The sequence below is a fragment of the Procambarus clarkii genome, chromosome 51 (assembly GCF_040958095.1).
Source record: "Procambarus clarkii isolate CNS0578487 chromosome 51, FALCON_Pclarkii_2.0, whole genome shotgun sequence".
Classification (NCBI taxonomy): Eukaryota; Metazoa; Arthropoda; class Malacostraca; order Decapoda; family Cambaridae; genus Procambarus; species Procambarus clarkii.
The window spans coordinates 2,716,199-2,737,382 of NC_091200.1; the positions used below are offsets into that span (position 1 = coordinate 2,716,199).

At 45.0% G+C, this 21,184-nt stretch overlaps 1 protein-coding gene across 1 annotated transcript in view; it reads right to left on the minus strand.

Moving 5' to 3' along the window:
* LOC123774567 (zwei Ig domain protein zig-8) overlaps positions 1–19,493 on the minus strand; it is a 39,266-nt gene extending 19,773 nt beyond the window's left edge. Inside the window, exon 1 of the mRNA XM_045768931.2 lies at positions 19,084–19,493. Within this exon, the coding sequence (XP_045624887.2) occupies positions 19,084–19,159 (76 nt within the window). The 5' untranslated portion in view covers positions 19,160–19,493. The remainder of the gene's footprint in view (positions 1–19,083) is intronic.
* Positions 19,494–21,184: the final 1,691 nt, after the last annotated feature.

The window sequence follows — 21,184 nt, forward strand, 5'->3', positions numbered from 1 at the left end:
GAGAGCTTTACTGAGACTCTAGAGAGAGCTTTACTGAGACTCTAGAGAGAGCTTTACTGAGACTCTAGAGAGAGCTTTACTCAGACTCTAGAGAGAGCTTTACTCAGACTCTAGAGAGAGCTTTACTCAGACTCTAGAGAGAGCTTTACTCAGACTCTAGAGAGAGCTTTACTGAGACTCTAGACAGAGCATTACAGAGACTCTAGAGGCTTTACTAAGATCACAGAGATTGCCTTACAAAAATTGGAGATAGCTTTAATAGTACTAGGGAGAGAGCTTTACTACGACTGGAGATAGCTTTACTGCCACTCTGGAGAGAGCTTTACTGTAACACTGGAGAGAGAGCTTTACTGCCACTCTGGATAGAACTTTACTGCCACTCTGAAGAGAGCTTTACTGCCACTCTGGAGAAAGCTTCACTGCCACACTGGAGAAAGCTTTACTGCCACTCTGGAGAGAACTTTACTGAGACTCACTGGGAGAGCTTTACAAAAACTCTGTAAGAGAAGTTTACTTTGGTTCTGTGAGAGCGCTTTGTTTTGATACTGTGACAGAGCTTCAATAAAACTCTCTGAGAGATTCAATAAAGTTTCAAAGAGAGCTTTACTAAAACTTTGTCGAGAGCTTTGCAAAATAATGGTGAAAGAGCTTTACTAAGATTTTGCGAAGAGCTTTACTATTAATATGTGAAGAGCTTAACTAAGACTCTGTGATAGATTTTTTCTAAGACTCTGCAAGAAAGCTTTACTAAGACTGAGACACTTTACTAAGACTGTAAGAGAGCTTTAATAACACTGTGAAAGAGCTTTACTAAGACTGTAAGACGCTTTACTAAGACTGTGAGAGAGCTTTTCTAAGACTGTAAGAGAGCTTTACTAAGACTCTGTGAGAGATTTACAAAGACTGTGAGAAAGTTAATTAAGTATATGAGAGAGCTTTACCAATACTCTGAGAAAACTTTACTAAGACTCTGTGAAAGAGCTTTACTAAAAGTGTGGGAGAGCTTTACTAAAAATCTACTAGAGAGCTTTACCAAAATTCGAAAAAAATTTTACTAAAGTTCCGAGAAAAGCTTTATCGTAAAGCAATAAAGGACGTATGGGAAATAGATACACTTTATATGTGGAATAGCACAGATGGGTTGTGTTCGATCTTTGTTTTTTTCATGATGTTGATCCTGCAACTGTTCTCCCACACCTGTCTCCCCACACCTGTTCCTCCACACCTGGTCTCACACACGTGTTATCACACGCACGTGTTTTCACACATAATATTCCTACACCTGGCCTCTCACACCCACAACATATTCCACACCTGCTTTCCCACACTTGTTCCTCCACATCTTTTTCCCATAGCTGTTTTTTCACACATATTATCCCACACCTGCCATCCAGTACCTGTTCTTCCTACCCTACCTGTCTTCCCACACCAGTTTTCCCATACCTGCTCTCCCACAAATGTTCTACTATACGTGTCCTCCAACCCCTGTTGGAGCTAACACAAGCTTCCCGTCACTTGTTCTTCCAATCCTCTTCTCCCACACACCTGTCTCGACAGAATGCCGTCACTTCTCATCCGCCCCCTGTCCCACTAATTTGAAACACGACCTCGCTATTTCTTTATTTTTACCGTCTCTCTCACAAGTTATGTGTGCCTTCGTTATCAAGGGCCACATGTGTGTGCGCTGGCTACGAGAGTACCGTCCGAGGCAGGTGTGTGTACAACTGTTGCCTGAATGGGGGAGGGAGAGAAGGGAGGGTGGGTTGTGGATAATGTGGTCGGAGTGTTCTGAGTGGCGGAGTCCCCCGCCAAACGAGTCATTCTTTTACGTCAAGAGAGGAAGAGAGAGGGCGGTAAGATGGACGTGCTTTTAGCTCTGAGCTCTTGATTAGTTCCGGTGAGCCAATTAAGACTCCGGGTCTCCACATCCCCACCACAGTGGCGAAATGTGATTGGCCAAGACCTACCTCGAGATTACAGGAGGTGGCAAGGTCCGCAAGGATTCGAGTCTTGACCTTAGTGGAGGGCGGATATCAGTCTGTGTAAATCCCAGGTTGACAGTTAATCAATCTTCTGGGAAAGTTTGTCCCCTCGCTGGAAGCTGCGAGAAGACGTCGACGCTGGTGAAGACAATTTCTGAGATGATTTTGGACCGACAAAGGAGTTCCTGATGCAACAAAATCATTCACAACTATTGTACTGGGTTGCGGTTGCAACTGTGCGCCTCCGAGCTCGTAGGATCGAGGCTCTGAAGGCGAATTTATAGACTTAAGCTGGCGGTTCGTTATTAACGTTATCAAGGAGGCGGGATGGGCGTCAGTTGCAAGTGCGCGGTGCAGAAAACTGCGCTGGCCAGCCTAAACGTGACTCGGTGAGTAATTGTTAAAATCTCAGACAAGAAGGCATGTGGGCTGTGCCCTCTGTGAGATCTATGGCTCTGTGGAGCAGCCTCAGAGTTATGCCTCAGCCTCAGCCTCGTGTTGTTAATCTCCCAATAAGCGTAACTCATTACCACTACATTGTAACACTGATCTTACGCACCTGTTCATCTACACCACTTCTTCCTCACTTGCTCTCACACAGCTCACGCAGGAAACAGTAACTGTGAGGGGGAAGACATCAGAGTGGCGAGAAGTTACCAGTGGAGTCCCACAGGGCTCTATACTTGGACCTATCTTTTTTTCTGATATATTTAAACGATATTCCAGAGGGCATAGACTCATTCCTCTCAATGTTTGCTGATGACGCAACAATTTTGAGAAGAATCAAGACAGATGAAATAGACAGCGACTACAAGACGACCTGGACAAACTGCTGGAATGGTCTAGAAAATGGCTACGAAAGTTTAACTCAGGAAAGTGTAAAGTAATGAAATTAAATGAAGGGAGCAGGAGGTGGAACACAAGGTATCATCTGGAAGCAGAAATCCTGCAAGAGTCAATTAGAGAGAAAGATCTGGGGGTTGATATCACACCGAACCTGTTCCCCAGAGGTCCACATCAAAAGAATATCATCAGCGGCATATGCTATATTGGCCAACATAAGAACTGCCTTAAGAAACTTGTGTAAGGATTCGTTCAGGACCCTGTATGCCACTTATGTCAGACCAGTCCTGGAGAATGTAGCTCCAGCCTGAACTCCATGCCTAGTTAAACACAATTCAGAGTTAAAGAAAATTCCGAGGTATGCCACAAGACTAATCCCAGAACCGAGAGATTTGAGCTACGAGGAAAGGTTAAGGAAGCTAAACCTCACGTCCCTAGAAGACAGAAGAGTAAGGGAAGACATGATCACCACATACAAATATTCTTAGAGGAATTGACAATGAGTGGAGAAACACAGACTATTTAGCATGGGTGGAACACGAACACGAAGACACAGGTGGAAACTTAGTACCCAAATGACCCAGAGACATTAGAATGAATTTTGTCAGTGTCAGAGGAGTTAACAAATGGAATACATTAGGCAATGATGTGGTGGAAGCAGATTCCATATACAGTTTCAGATGTAGATATAATAGAGCCCAGTAGGCTCAAGAATCTGTACGCCAGTTGATTGACATTTAAGAGGCGGGACCAAAGAGCCAAAGCTCAACTCACGCAGGCACAACCAGATGAGTACAACTAGATAAGAACAGCTGGTGTATGAAAAAGACTGTTTTAATACACCAGTTCTCCTGCACCCTCTTTCACTTACCAGCTATCCAAGTGCACTTATCTCACAATGCACTCGAGTTTCTGAAGTGCAATCACCTAGAACTAGTCTTCTCCCAAAGACCCTCAGAAGTCTTTATAACTTCCTTATGACTTACCAGTCTCTGTCCTAAACTTCTTTTTACGTGGCACATCACCAGCAACAGTGTGGAGTATCACCCCATCCACCTTAGTGTGTAGTGTCACCCTATCCACCCTTAGTGTGTAGTGTCACCCTATCCACCCTTAGTGTGTAGTGTCACCCCATCCCCCTTAGTGTGTAGTATCACCCCATCCACCTTAGTGTGGAGTATCACCCTATCCACCTTAGTGTGGAGTATCACCCTATCCACCCTTACTGTGGAGTATCACCCCATCCACCTTAGTGTGGAGTATCACCCTATCCACCCTTAGTGTGTAGTGTCACCCTATCCACCCTTAGTGTGTAGTGTCACCCTATCCACCCTTAGTGTGTAGTGTCACCCTATCCACCCTTAGTGTGTAGTGTCACCCTATCCACCCTTAGTGTGTAGTGTCACCCTATCCACCCTTAGTGTGTAGTGCCACCCTATCCACCCTTAGTGTGTAGTGTCACCCTATCCATCCTTAGTGTGTAGTGTCACCCTATCCACCCTTAGTGTGTAGTGCCACCCTATCCACCCTTAGTGTGTAGTGTCACCCTATCCACCCTTAGTGTGTAGTGTCACCCCATCCACCTTAGTGTGTAGTGTCACCCTATCCACCCTTAGTGTGTAGTGCCACCCTATCCACCCTTAGTGTGTAGTGTCACCCTATCCACCCTTAGTGTGTAGTGCCACCCTATCCACCCTTAGTGTGTAGTGTCACCCCATCCACCTTAGTGTGTAGTGTCACCCTATCCACCCTTAGTGTGTAGTGTCACCCTATCCACCCTTAGTGTGTAGTGTCACCCTATCCACCCTTAGTGTGTAGTGTCACCCTATCCACCCTTAGTGTGTAGTGTCACCCTATCCACCCTTAGTGTGTAGTGTCACCCTATCCACCCTTAGTGTGTAGTGTCACCCTATCCACCCTTAGTGTGTAGTGTCACCCTATCCACCCTTAGTGTGTAGTGTCACCCTATCCACCCTTAGTGTGTAGTGTCACCCTATCCACCCTTAGTGTGTAGTGTCACCCTATCCACCCTTAGTGTGTAGTGTCACCCTATCCACCCTTAGTGTGTAGTGTCACCCTATCCACCCTTAGTGTGTAGTGTCACCCTATCCCCCTTAGTGTGTAGTAGCACCCCATCCCCCTTAGTGTGTAGAGTCACCCCACCCCCCTTAGTGTGCAGTGTCACCCCATCCCCCTTAGTGTGAAGTGTCACCCCATCCCCCTTAGTGTGTAGAGTCACCCCACCCCCCTTAGTGTGCAGTGTCACCCCATCCCCCCTTAGTGTGTAGTGTCACCCCATCCCCCTTAGTGTGTAGTGTCACCCCATCCCCCCTTAGTGTGTAGTGTCACCCCATCCCCCTTAGTGTGTAGTGTCACCCCATCCCCCCTTAGTGTGTAGTGTCACCCCATCCCCCTTAGTGTGCAGTGTCACCCCATCCCCCTTAGTGTGTAGTATCACCCCATCCCCCTTAGTGTGTAGTGTCACCCCACCCCCCTTAGTGTGCAGTGTCACCCCACCCCCCTTAGTGTGTAGTGTCACCCCACCCCCCTTAGTGTGCAGTGTCACCCCATCCCCCTTAGTGTGTAGTATCACCCCATCCCCCTTAGTGTGTAGTGTCACCCCACCCCCCTTAGTGTGCAGTGTCACCCCATCCCCCTTAGTGTGTAGTGTCACCCCACCCCCCTTAGTGTGTAGTGTCACCCCATCCCCCTTAGTGTGTAGTATCACCCCATCCCCCTTAGTGTGTAGAGTCACCCCACCCCCTCCAAGCAGCCTGAATTCCACTACCCCTTCCCCTCTCTTCCCCCCTCGTCTCCGGCCCCCCCTCTCTCCTGCCCCCCATCCTGCCCCCCTCTCTCCTGCCCCCCATCCTGCCCCCCCTCTCTCCTGCCCCCCCCCCTCTCTCCTGCCCCCCATCCTGCCCCCCCTCTCTCCTGCCCCCCCCCCCCCCTCTCTCCTGCCCCCCCCCCACTACTATACACAATCCCCCCACCCCGCCCCCCGGCCATTCAGCTCTAGTAGGTTGGAAAGTGTTGCCAACCCGCCAGTGGGAAACCTGTATGCAAACTGCTCTAGTGGAAGTGTTGCCAGCGCTCCTCAGTGCAATATAAGACTTGATACTATCTATTCCTTTCATAAATGTCTTACGGCTTCATGAGCACTCTGAGCAGATGACTCTGCTCAAGTGTCAACATGTTGCATTCCTGCAGTCTGTAGAATATGCAAAGATAACAGAAGTACCCAGCCCATTAGTGGGAGACTAAATAACTGGCTCATGTTCACACTTGCGGAAATAGGTTCACTACAACTTGCCATTAAAGCACTGAAAAACACTTGATGAACAATTTTCCACGATTTAAAGTCAGCTCTGCAAGCACTTGAAAACTCAACTTGCAAAATACTAACAATCTTATATCATCTATTAGAGAGAGGGAGGCAGGTCCTTAATCTACATAAAATTATCTGTTAGAATAAGGACCTGCCCGAAACGCTGCGCGTACTAGTGGCTTTACAAGAGTGTAAATACTGTACTATGCTATGTATTCTCACAAACCCAATTTACCTTCTTGTATATAAATAAATAAAATCTATTATAAACAACTTAGCAAGAGTATGAGTGCCATTTTTAAAGATGCCAACTGACACCGGAGTTATCCGGCATGATGACACGGACAAGATAGATAAAGCTGCATGTGATAAGCCTGAAATTAAGTTAGATCTAGGAATTCCAATCTCCTTGGTGAAAGTCGCCGTAATTTAGGAAATTGGGGATGAGAGAAGAGGAATAGCTGACACTCAAAGGCCAGAAAGCACGAGTATAAAGAGCTATGACATATTTAGAACCGAGAATTATGTGTACGGACAGCATGAAAGAACCACTGGACAGTGTGACATTATAATCGCCAGAATTAGGCTAGGATATCGATATATATGGCAGGTGGCTGCAGGTCATGAAACCCAAAAGGTGATCATTAAAATTGTAAACTAAGTGACCGAGCTAGGATATACTCTCCAAAGCCATATCTGTAATTACTCTGTTATTAAAGATTTTTGACGGATTGGTAAGAGGAACTTTAAGCTCTGTTACTTCTTCATACACGACTATGAGAGTACTTCTTACTGCTTAGTACGTCTACCAAGATTTTGCTAGTGCAGGCTCGGAGATTAGACTCGTATTTCATGTACTCTCGTGATTCCATGTGTGGCAGCCGTCCTTAGAAGAACTTATAGCTAGCTTTTGATCTGCACTCAATAATCCTTCATATATAAATATGTACATATCGAATATGGTTGCAGAATATTGCTGTGTATACCCAAGCTTGTTAATTAAACCAAAAAGCTTTCCTCTCTGCACCTCTAACCACCTACACATTCCCTCACACAATAGTTACCCACGCAAAAAGGGCGCCAAATCAGCCAGCGTTCACAACGAGCCGACAGAACAATTGACTGCATCAAACCACTGTGGCGTAGTTTTAGTCCGCAGTTTTACAATATAACGAAGCTACGGCCAACCCGCTGTTCAAGTTCCTGGATGACAACAGTGGCATCTGTTTTGTTTCATACATACTACGTCACGACGCTCATAGGTACGTCACGACGCAGCTGCGTGACGTACAAACTCTCACAAGTCAAGTCTGGCCTCGGGCCGGGCTTGGGGAGCAGAAGAACTCCCAGAACCCCATCATCCAGGTACTTTCCGTCGCCCCCGTACCCTTGGGGGCCGCACGAGCTGCCCCGAGCCCCCGACACTCCCGTACCCTTGGGGCCGCACGAGCTGTCCCCAGCCCCCGACACCCCCGTACCCTTGGGGCCGCACGAGCTGCCCCGAGCCCCCGACACCCCCGTACCCTTGGGGCCGCACGAGCTGCCCCGAGCCCCCGACACCCCCGTACCCTTGGGGCCGCACGAGCTGCCCCGAGCCCCCGACACCCCCGTACCCTTGGGGCCGCACGAGCTGTTCCGAGCCCCCGACACCCCCGTACCCTTGGGGCCGCACGAGCTGCCCCGAGCCCCCGACACCCCCGTACCCTTGGGGCCGCACGAGCTGCCCCGAGCCCCCGACATCCCCGTACCCTTGGGGCCGCACGAGCTGCCCCGAGCCCCCGACACCCCCGTACCCTTGGGGCCGCACGAGCCGCTCCGAGCCCCCGACACCCCCGTACCCTTGGGGCCGCACGAACTGCCCCGAGCCCCCGACACCCCCGTACCCTTGGGGCCGCACGAACTGCCCCGAGCCCCCGACACCCCCGTACCCTTAGGGCCGCACGAGCCGCCCCGAGCCCCCGACACCCCCGTACCCTTGGGGCCGCACGAACTGCCCCGAGCCACCGTCAACCCCATACCCTTGGGGCTGCACGAGCTGCCCTCAGCCACCGTCAACCCCATACCCTTGGGGCCGCACGAGCCGCCCCGAGCCCCCGACACCCCCGTACCCTTGGGGCCGCACGAGCCGCCCCGAGCCCCCGACACCCCCGTACCCTTAGGGCCGCACGAACTGCCCCGAGCCCCCGACACCCCCGTACCCTTGGGGCCGCACGAACTGCCCCGAGCCACCGTCAACCCCATACCCTTGGGGCTGCACGAGCTGCCCCCAGCCACCGTCAACCCCATACCCTTGGGGCTGCACGAGCTGCCCCCAGCCACCGTCAACCCCATACCCTTGGGGCCGCACGAGCTGCCCCGAGCCCCCGACACCCCCGTACCCTTGGGGGCCGCACGAGCCGCCCCGAGCCCCCGACACCCCCGTACCCTTGGGGCCGCACGAGCCGCCCCGAGCCCCCGACACCCCCGTACCCTTGGGGCTGCACGAGATGCCTCCAGACCAACCACCTTAAGTCAACACACTCACCCACCTACTGAACATCGAGATTTATACCCCAGATATCTTGACATGATGTGTTATCTTAGATCAAACAAGCTGTATAGTAATACTGGCTTAGCGCTCTCCCCTCGTAATTTCCTTCCTTTCTTCGATAACACGACGAAACATCCAACACACACACTGCCTTAGCCATCATTGTAATATAGGAGATTGTAAGCTATAGTTGGCCTGAACAAATCCACAAGGGCCGTGACGAGGATTCGAACCTACTATATTCGAACCCTTGTGAATTTATTCATTTGATTCATCACGCTATTGTGATTTCTGTGTGTATAGTTGGCCTTTGGGGTCATAGTGAGGTGACTCACTTCAATCCCCCCCCCTGGGCTATATATCCAACTTCCCTAAAATAGTAACCAACGGGAGACATCTCCCGTCACGCAGGGTGCAGTTGCGCCTCCACAGATCTCCAGTATCAGCTCTTGATACTGGTAATGGCTCAAAAGGGCCACCACTTACGGGCTATTCATGCCCGTGCCACCTCTTGGGTGGCTTAATCTTTATCAATCAATCAATCAATTGTAACCAGTTATACTCTGCCTTTGGTAATGTTGACATGGTCAACGAAACGCATTAGCGTCAGGCTATAATACAACTTCTATTATAGCACATATATATGTACTATATGAGGCCTCTGATGGGGTGTATTAATGCTAAGATTGTTAGGTTAGGTTAGGTTAGGTTAGGTTAGGTTAGGTTAGGTTAGGTTAGGTTAGTTTGGCAACATAAGTAAGCTTTTCCGGTTTGTCCAAATCCAACTCCACTTACAATTGGTCCTCATCGTTACTACAATAACTTGCATTAATAAGTTATATGTACCCTGATACATATAAGACAATGCTGTAGTAATCGTAGAGGGTGAATAAATATCGTCCACACAAGACAACAACGACATAACTCTCAGTCATCTTGGTTATCATAATTCACCTGTGAATAGAATGATCACTTCAGGGGGGATGGAGGGGGGGGGGGGGGATTGTGCTAGCAGAACAGCTGGCTGGGGTTCGAATCCCACTGTCTTCCATACACCTTCCTTCACATCCTGGAAAATTTACCACCTACCAAAACATTAATAGCAGTTCCTGGACTCTTCACAATTTGTAATGTCGAGTTAGCTTCTTCACTGTGTTCGAGTGGTCTTATAGTTCCATTAGTGTCTCTCTACTGGTTAGAAATGTAATGCCTTCAAGGAACTCCACAGAAACTGACCATCTTAGATGGTGTTTTCCTCCCGCACTAGACCAAGAGGTCTAGACCTAGAGCACTAGACCTCTCAGGTCACTTAACTAGCTCGGGGAACTGTCGCGAATTCACAGCGTCTTCTTACTGCCCATCAGATCACCAGCGATGACTCGTGGCTAAATTAACAGGACGAGGTAACAGTGTTTACGCAACAATGACTGTCAAAACAGTTAGTAACTCTGTCACTAGATGGTGCTCACTTTCGGCTGCCCTTCGCCTTTGTAAGAAATGTTGTTGGTGTTGACAAATACTGCATATGAGAGAGCATCTAGCGCTGAAAGTCATGTCCTGAGACCTTCCATGCTCTAAACTATTAATTCGGTCCTCCGTACAGGCCACCGATGATGATGATGAGTTTGAACTAAGTGTAGAACATGGGAGATGAGCGTGTTCACTCACGCACGCCACAAAATGCTCATCTAACAACCAATCAGACCAATGACCGCCACGGAATGACCTCACATGATGCTTCTTATCGGCTCCAATCGGGGTGAGAATAGCTTGAGCTACCTCATCCCTTTGTGTGTACGTATTCCTCAATAAACTTATTTGAATTGAATTGAAGTGTCGTCAGAGGTTTATCAAGCACCACCTTGCCTGTCAAACCACTCAAACTTGTCGGTAGAGCGAAGATGAATAGATCTCTATCTCTTCTTGCATTTCAGCGGTCGATGCCCAGTGGTCCAGTTGGTTGGGCACTATTCCTTCCTATCCCAGTTTCTCATCTCTCTTGCAAGAGCTGTATAGCCGAAGTGGCTTAGCGCTCTCGCCTCATAATTACCTTACCATAATTATGAGGTAATTATGAGTCTGTCCAGTAAAAATGTCCCCCAAATACTCCCTAATACTCTGTTTATTAACACTGCCTCAGTTCTTAAAAAACGCTTTGGTTAGTCCGCAATGCCTCTACTTTTAACTCAAGTAATGTTAATTTAATTTAGCTGTCCGAAAACAATTTAATTCTTTAAACATATTAAAATCCCGTGATGGTATAGCCAGCTAACGCGGGAGTGAAAATATATTACGGACATAGTGACAGGGATTATTTGCGTTCCACTTAATAAAACTGGCGGCTGAATTGGAAAGCAAATCTGTCGATAAACATCAGCCAGTAATCATTGTGTTGGAGCTCGACAGGACGAGCCTTTTTGAGCCACTGTAATTCTCATGTAAAATGTCTAAACATTTTTTGTTTAGTAATTATCATAATGACTTCGCATGGAGTACTGGCGCTGGTACAGCCTTTTTCCCAGGAAAAACTATGGTTTTAGGTCCATAATGTATGTAATGTGTGTGTATGTTATGTGTTGTGATGTATATTATTTGTCTGTGGCGTACCTATGACGCTTACATGGTTCATTTACGTCGAATGTACTGTATGTATATAGTGTATACATGGTGTAGCTTTGGTGTATCTGGGGTGTTTATATTATGAATCTATTGCATATTTATAGTGCATATAAAGCGTGCCTCTTGTGTATCTGTGTTGCATCAAGTGTATATATATTAGATGATATTATGGTGTTTGATTAGTAAATCTATTGGGAATCCAATCCAATCCAGATACTCAATGTATCTCTGCCACTAACCCAGAGTTAAATTGCATATACACAAATAACCACGAACAGGATATTTAAATAGATAATTATAAATAGGATATTTAACACTACACGAGGACAGTACTCTAGCCCCTAGCCGAATGTGTTAAATCTTTCACTAAAATCTAGAATTTTGTTACTGTGTTAACAGTATCGTTGACTATCGAGAGGGAGGAAAGGGAATTATCAAGGGAAAGCTCCAAACCATTAGGACTATATAGCACTAGGAAACGGACAGGATAAGGATTTGGGGAAAAAATGGTGCCCAAGCACTTAGATGGTCGGAGATTGAACGCCGACCTGCATGAAGCGAGACAGTCGCTCTACCGTCCAGCCCAAGTGGTTGGGCACCATTCCATTGGGCACCAGAGAGGAAGAAGCTGCAAAGAAATGTGCCCAAGCACTTAGACGGTCGGGGATTGAACGCCGACCTGCATGAAACTAGACGGTCACTCTACCGTCCAGCCCAAGTGGTTGTGCACCATTCCATTAGGCACCAGAGAGGAAGAAGCTGCAAAGAAATGTGCCCAAGCACTTAGACGGTCGGGGATTGAACGCCGACCTGCATGAAGCGAGATGGTCACTCTACCGTCCAGCCCAAGTGGTTGGGCACCAGAGAGGAAGAAACTGCAAAGAAATGCGATTTTCCATTGAATTCGAAGGGCCTCCTCTCCAGGGAAGGTCTGCGGACGCTGAGAAATATCTCGGTATTAGAGGAACGGAGCAGTTACAAGGCAATATGCATATCAGTTTGGAAAACGGACCTCAAGGGAAAACGTCGATGTGGATTACACAACGTCGCAGGGGAACTCAGCTCACTTTTCTACAGTTTTCACCCGATGTGTCGGTGATAACAAAACAATATTTGTAATGTGAAACCGAGGTCGCAAGCCAAGTTATTTTTACATTGCCACAATTTGGAGTGTAAGCATAAAATATTATTAGGAAGCCTCAACAAGTAACCTAAATTGGGTTAAAATGGGACTTCGAAAATGTAATTTGTATATATGGTATCATTATAGGCGTCACTGGGGGAGAGGTGCCAATGGGGAAGGTTTAAAGAGACGACTGGTGGGGAAGGGACTTTAAGGGGGGAATGGTAGTCAGGTGAGAGAAGGGTTAGGGGTGAAGGGAGGTGTTAAATGGAAGAGTAGTGAGTGGAGGGCTGATAGACAAGGAAAAGAAGGGGGGATCAGAGGGATGGATTATTAAGGCCAGGGACATCTAAGGGGCTGTAATGGCCAAATAGCCTCTCAAGTGGAAGCTATAAAGTGGTGTAAATAAAGAGGTACCAAATTCTTAAAGAAAACCCCTTCAGTCTAACACAATGATCACCTTCAGAAGCTCCATCGGTGCACAATACCTGGCGATGGAGCATTTGTCACCTTTAGAATCGTATTCCCATCATTTTCATTTGATAATAAATATTTAGCCAATAAAAGTCTCACAGTTTAACAGTAAGTTATACTTTATTTACAACTGTAGACGTATTCACTCCAGTCACAACGATAATGATTTGCACAAATCACTTACGGATCAAATTGAAAATCTAAATCTAAATTGTTCCAATAACTTGCACATTCGCACCACATTCTATACTAAACTATACACATCCCTTACTCTATACAGCATACTCAGGAAACACGTATAACACATTCTGAACGTGCATTGCTGTAGTATAACAAAATGCAGGGAAAACCTCTGTGTGATAATTTAGATCCAAGTTAAAAATTTATAGATTAGTCCTACATTTCTAATCGAAAGAGAGCAACACAGCTTCAGATATTGGTGGCTTCGTGTGGAGGCTTGAAGCCTTTTTGCACTAATGTTATTTACGTGTGTTTACCTTCATACACGTCTTTGTTATCACAATATATATTTCCTTCTCCTTTGGGCACTAGGAGCTTCGAACACCCGACCTCGAGCGTTGTGTGTGTGTGTACACACAAAGTTGTATTCACCTAATTATATTCACCTAGTTATGCTTGCGGGGGTTGAGCTCTGGCCCGCCTCTCAACTGTCAATCAATCAACAATTTGTTTTCCCCTACACACACACACAAGAAGCAGCCCGTTGCAGCTGTCTAGCTCCCAAGTACCTATTTACTGCTAGGTGAAAAGGGACATCAGGGTGAAAGAAACTCTGGCGATTTGTTTCCGCCATCAATGGGGGTCGATTCCCGGTCCTTAGGATTACGAGTCCCGAGCGCTGTCCACTCAGCCACATGCCCTGTGTGTACTCACTTAGTTGTGCTTGCGGGGGGTTGAGATTTGGATCTTTGATCCCGCCTCTTAAGTGTCAATCAACTGGTGTACAGGTTCCTGAGCCTACTGGGCTCTATCATATCTACATTTGAAACTGTGTATGGAGTCAGCCTCCACCACATCACTTCCTAATGCATTCCATTTGTCAACCACGCTGACACTAAAAAAGTTCTTTCTAATATCTCTGTGGCTCATTTGGGCACTCATTTTCCACCTGTGTCCCCTTGTTCGCGTACCACCCGTGTTAAACAGTTTATCCTTATATACCCTGTCAATTCCTCTGAGAATTTTGTAGGTAGTGATCATGTGTGTGTGTGTGTGTGTGTGTGTGTGTGTGTGTTCAAGACATAACACTAACCAGAACCATGGACCACCACAGGTTTTGAACCAATGGTCTAGACTCTGGAGTCTCAGCTCCCTTCCACAAACTTAATCTAATTCGCTTCAACTTACACCACAAATTTCTTACCGCAACACACTTCTGTGTAACATCTTCGCTGGTCTCTATCAGTAAACACTGAAGAGGACTTAACCAGGTTTCCCAGCCAAACTTGGGCTATTATCAACCATAAACAAACTTTTATTGAACATTTATTACCTACACGTATTAGCAGCGTCTGTGTACTGTGTGCTACCTGCTACCTAAAGGTCTTGGGGAGTCATAGCTGAAACCACTTACAGTACCACTAGCACACTACCAGCAACACACTACCACCAACACACTACCATCAACACACTACCATCAAACACACTACCATCAACACACTACCATCAACACACTACCATCAACACACTACCATCAAACACACTACCATCAAACACACTACCATCAACACACTACCATCAAACACACTACCATCAACACACTACCACCAACACACTACCATCAACACACCACCACCAACACACTACCACCAACACACTACCACCAACAAACTACCACCAACACACCACCACCAACAAACTACCACCAACACACCACCACCAACACACTACCACCAACACACTACCACCAACAAACTACCACCAACACACCACCACCAACAAACTACCACCAACACACCACCACCAACACACTACCACCAACACACTACCACCAACAAACTACCACCAACACACCACCACCAACAAACTACCACCAACACACCACCACCAACACACTACCACCAACACACTACCACCAACAAACTACCACCAACACACCACCACCAACAAACTACCACCAACACACCACCACCAACACACTACCACCAACACACCACCATCAACACACTACCACCAACACACCACCACCAAGTCTCATCTAGCCTCTAGGGGGGCCGCCAAAGTGTTCTACAATGGCTGTCATAACCTTATCAAATATTAACGTTAAAGTAGTTCCCTGTTTCTATCCAGAAGTACCTGAGAGAGAGTCAGCACCTCACCAATATCCCTCGTCACTCTCAGTCTCCTATCCTAACTTTTATCCTTTTCTCATATCCCTTCTGTGGGCAATATGGTCACACTAGCTTACCGCTTTCTGATAAATACCTTCCTTTACCCCCTCTCGTTTTTAGTATGGATTCGATAACAACGAAGCTATCTTTTCCAATAAGGATATCGTCTATCACGGAGCCAATGTGATAACAAGAATTATTATCCTCACAAGAATTATTGTCTTCCGAAGGGGTGACTGATGAGAAATTACACATCGGGTGGAAACGAGAACTCCAAACGGCAATGTTAGACAAACATGCCAGCCGCACCGTCAGTAGAGAGGAGTGAGGAGTCACTGTTGAAGCTCTCCTAACTGCCTAATTAGCCGTCTGAGCGTCCCCTCTGAGGAAGGTATACACCAAGAGCCGCAATCAGTAGCCCGGTGTATGCACACTGTGAGTTTAGTTAAGTTCTGGGCTATGTTCAGGGCTGAAGTATCCTTTGATGATTGGTCTTTCTAGTGTCACGGCCATTTTTGTTAGCTCTCCAGCGTTCCTCGCTTACTTTAAACAATAACAAGTAGGTAGTGACGTGTTCTGTTGGGACTTAGGCCTTGGACCAAGCTGCGGAACCGGTTAGGTTATCCAGCTCGATGTGTATGTAATATATATATATATATATATATATATATATATATATATATATATATATATATATATATATATATATATATATATATATATATATATATATATATACATATTTTTGGTGTTTTTTTGGTATTTATGTTACTGACGTAATAAGAAGTAGAGTAAACATGTGTTGGTATCACTGCAATGGGTCCATATCTCTGCCTGATGGCTCACACTTGATCGAAATTGAATAAGATAATTATAGGCACACGAACGAGCTGTGGAATTGGTTAAAATAGGGACAGAGAGAGAGAGAGAGAGAGAGAGAGAGAGAGAGAGAGAGAGAGAGAGAGAGAGAGAGAGAGAGAGTTTTAGAGACGCTAATGAGAAGGTTAAAAGTTGCAGAATTAAGCGGGAGTTTTAGAAGTATTCAGTAATTGAACCTCTTTTGATGTTGAGTCGTAAAAACAAATTCGTTCCTCCTATTAATCGCATCAGATAAAACAATGGAAAAATGTTACTAGCATTAAATAGTTATAATCTTTGCTATTATACTGTTATTATTTGTATTATTGTTACTGTTATAAAATTATTATTATTATTATTATTATTATTATTATTATTATTATTATTATTATTATTATTATTACAAAATATTATTGATTTTACAAAATACCTTGCACACCCTGGTTATAATATAATGAGATATAACTTTAGACTTAAGATATGAAACGGTGTGGAAATCGTCACCAAATCTCAGGGAAGGAGTCATATCCTAATCCTCAGGACATGTGTCACAGGGAAGGAAGGATACATGATACACAGTGATACATGTATCACCTCCAACCAAACCTGCCATAATCTGTGGCAGGACTATGGCCTAGACGACTGGCAGAGGCAGGTGGCTGGGAGATCACTTCCTGGAGTCCTCTTCACCAAGTTTACCTTGATAACAGGAGGTCTTCACGTCCTCTTTGTGGGAGTCACTTGTGTCAACTGTGCGAGACACAGTCACGTGTGTGAGGCAGTGTTGCAGTAGAGAGGCAGCCGGGTGACTAGTTGAGATGACGAGGAAAGTTTCCCATTCATGTCTGTGTGACTCATCAAGTTACGTGGACAATTATTAGTTGGGTACTCTGGACGTTCTCTTGTGAACATTCCCTGCTGAACATTCGTCACCGTTCCTCTCTGAGGACCGATCACAACACACGACAGCCACTGGATTGTGTATGTATGAATTTATGTATGTATACACACACCCACATACACCATTGGCAACGTGTACAATTATGTGTGATCATATTAAGAAAACATGAAACCACATGCTTAGCGACAAATTTTATAACTACAACACTTAGACAATTATTCATAAGCACAAACTACTACCAATACATTACTACCATTAGGTATCACTAAGAAACTACCACCAATATGCTGCGACTCTCGGTGGAAACAAGCAACCTGACCCGTCAGATTCGGTGACCTTGGTGTCCGCACAACCTCCCAGTTTGCGCTACCAGCCTTTCTTTCCTCATCCTATACGTCACTCGACATTGCAAAAGAAATCCTCTGAGGTAAGAAGGCTCGGAAAGACAATCCTACTTATATTTTATGTTCAAATTAGAAGGAGGTCCTTGTAGCCCCAAACACTCAAACCAGAGTCAACAAATGGTCGAGCTGGGACAACCTAGTGGTGAACAAAAATAGCTGATGCCATGCTCAATGCTGCAACATCACAACAGGGAAAAGCCCCCCTCTTAGAGTGGTGGGTGCCCAGTGCAAGAGGACTTCCTTTTGGCAGTACCTTTGTCTGCTGCAGACAATGGGTCTAGATCCAGTGACCCTCCATGTTGCAATGGTGCCTCAATTCACACTAAATACAAGTTTAGTTGCAACAGAGTGGAAGCTGACCAATACAAATTGCATGGCTACAGTCATCATCAACAGGAGCCGTTCCTCTTCCTAGTGCCCAGTAGAGAGAAAACTTCGCATTCTAATGGCCCAAAATCCAGGCAATTCATCGCTTTGCCCTGACAGCATCAAAATATGCCCCTGGAAGAGGGTGCAGAAATCTGGTCTGGAACTACACATCTGTGTCCGCTCTAGTTACTATCTATGTATGCTTCGATGCTGAACGAGCATGTGGTACAGCTAATTGCAGGGAAGCTGTGAAATTACAAAAAATAAAAGCAATTTGAAGGGCAGTACACGTTTCTTCCCATAGATCTGAGATACTTTGTCTTTGGGGTAAAGGTGCATTGAAGTTTCTCCGAGAATTGGGTTCTAGGCTGATTGACACTACCAAAAACCCAAGAGCTACAAGTTTCCAGTTTCAGCGCTTCAATGTGGCGATCCAGAGGGGGAAACGCCTGCTGTGTTCTCGCTTCCCGCCCAGAAGCTGAGGAGCCCAAAGAGACCCACAACCTCCAGCCTTTTAGTGTATTCACCAATGTGTAATATGTATATATATGTGTGTGTGTGTGTGTGTGTGTGTGTGTGTGTGTGTGTGTGTGTGTGTGTGTGTGTGTGTGTGTGTGTGTGTGTGTGTGTGTGTGTGTTCAAATATATCAATATATTTCAGGAGCATACTTATTAAAAGGGTTAAAGCTGTCCCCTCGACATTGTTGCTGAAGACACCGCTCAGGGATCGCTGGGAATCCTTCGGTAACAACACTACAAAAGATAGTTACTATCGTGGCCCCTTTGGAGCCCCCGCCGGTACAAACCTGCAGAAGCTCCGCGATTTCAGAGACCATTTCTGGCCCCATAAATGATAAGATTGCTTGAACTTATTGCAGAAAGTGGTTAACAAAGTTACTTGTACTGCAAACGTAAGTTCGGAATCTTATTTTGGAGAGATCAAAGTTTTCCCCAGAGTTATGAAACTACGAGCGTCACTGGGAGAGAGAGAGAGAGAGAGAGAGAGAGAGAGAGAGAGAGAGAGAGAGAGAGAGAGAGAGAGAGAGAGAGAGAGAGGTGAGGTGGAAAGAGGTCTGCATAATGTAAGACAATACCTAGCAACAGTGACTTCCTGTAAAACACGGGAGACATCTCCCGTCACGCAGGGTGCAGTCGCACCTCCACAGATCTCCAGTATCATCTGTTGATACTGGTAATGGCTCAAAAGGGCCACCACTTACGGGCTATTCATGCCCGTGCCACCTCTTGGATGGCTTAATCTTTATCAATCAATCAATCAACAGTGACTATCAGGAACGTACCAGAGAGGACAACAGCAAGGCAGCAGGCGGGGATGATACAGGCGATGAACGTCCCCGATCCTCGGAGACCGTCCATCCTTCCGCACACTCCTCTATCCGGCCAGTTCGCTTTACCCGGACTCCACTAGAGGCCCATCCACCTCGTCTTGGTACTTCTCTACTTCCTCGACGACTCAGGCCTCTAATGCCTCAAGTGTAAGATATCAGCAGCAGTAGACTAGTGATTGTCAACTATAACATCTCGCAATTATAACCACAGTTGCTGGAAACACTCCCTCTATGTCCGATTAAATGTCATTAACATAAAAAAATTCCTAATTATATTTGTGTTTCTATTTTGTAGTTCAGATATCAAATACACTTTTTTATATCAATCTGGAGTTGTATTTCACTTGTTATCACTGCATATAATGTGGTGAGGTTAGGGGATGGTGTGGGATAGAAGCCGGGATGGTGTGGGATAGAAGCCGGGATGTAGGAATAATCCTGCAGGAATAATATTATTGTATTCTATGAAGATTTTAACAACTCGGTCATAATTTTGGGGTCTTGGTTTAATTAACGTAACACTAACTATTATCCTGGTGACTTTTTTCAATTAATACTATCGGTTGTTTCGTTCGGTGGTGGAGTTCTTGGCTATCAACCTCAGGAGGGTTATTAAGATCACCTCATAATGTTAATTTATTTCCTTCTATAGCTACATCTATGGTAGGAAATTCCATAGCTACGTCTATGGTAGGAAATTCCATAGCACAAATTACAAATAATTTGTACAAATAAGTACAAATTATTTTTGTATAAGTGAGGAAATCAATACAAAAATAATTAAAGTTAAGAGGACGCCATTACCTAATACCTTCCTCTTGATTACTGCGAATATGCAATATCCCCCACAACGTGACTAATGGGTGGGACTTGAACCACTCAGCGTGCACCTCGCCGCGTTGTCATATAATGTCTATATAGCCAGGGGCGGTAGACAACAGCCAGGTCTCGTTGTTAATCAATGTTCACGGTTGCCAACTGGCCAGCTAGACTATTATAGCAATAATTTGATTGGGTATTGCTATTTATTTAGCAATTTTAGAAATTTATATAATTCTTTTCAAATACATATATATTTTTTTCCCCGTAAATAGCCAGAAAGTTCTGTTGAATATTATATAGATGCTTTTGGGTGTATAACTGAACAGATGCTCTTAACTTCTAGCAATGAAAAATCTCTTATAAGTTTGTTATAGAAAACTTTGCTGCTCCATCAGTCTTTCGGAAAATTTCCAATGTATTGAAAGTATTGTTGACTTTTCAAATAAAATACTAATAATCATATTACCATCGATAAAAACGACGCATACATCAAATAATTTAAACGTGTTTACAATATCAAACTTAGTAATTGTTTTAATTCTATAGTTATAGTGTGCTTTTTATATAAATATTGTCCATATCTGAAACTAAAACGATATCACTAGAATCAACGCTATTAAGTCTATCATAATTAGCTGATAACAATCTGTAGAGAAGACACAGTTATTATAATATGGCTCTTTAACCATAAAGCTATCGGATGATTAATTCATTTTTTTATCATATGATAATGATTAATTAAATATTTGATAATTTTTATCTCTGAAAAGTACGGTGGTTTAGTCAAATTATAAACAAAAACACACCAAAATAGACTCTATCTCTGTAATTGAGTATTTGAGTTCGAAATTAAGATATACCGTTTAGTTTCGTACGTTTTTGGTCAGACAAAACCACTTCATGTGGACCACATGTCAAATCTTGAGAACAGACTGGTGAGACAGCTCTCAAATATTTACTAAAGGATATAAGCTTCGAAAATACAATGAATAAACACAAAAATACAGATTAATATTCGATATATTCCTTTCAAACCCCAGTTAATATATATGCTTCAAAAGAATCCCCCAAAAAATAAAAATATATATAATTAAGAAAATTTACAAACGGAAAAATCACAATGATTCTCATTTTGAATATTTACAAATCGAGAAATAGTTTTAGGCGTTTTACTGCGACGTTTCCGGTCGACATCGAAAAAAATACATATTTTTCCAATTCAATTTACAAT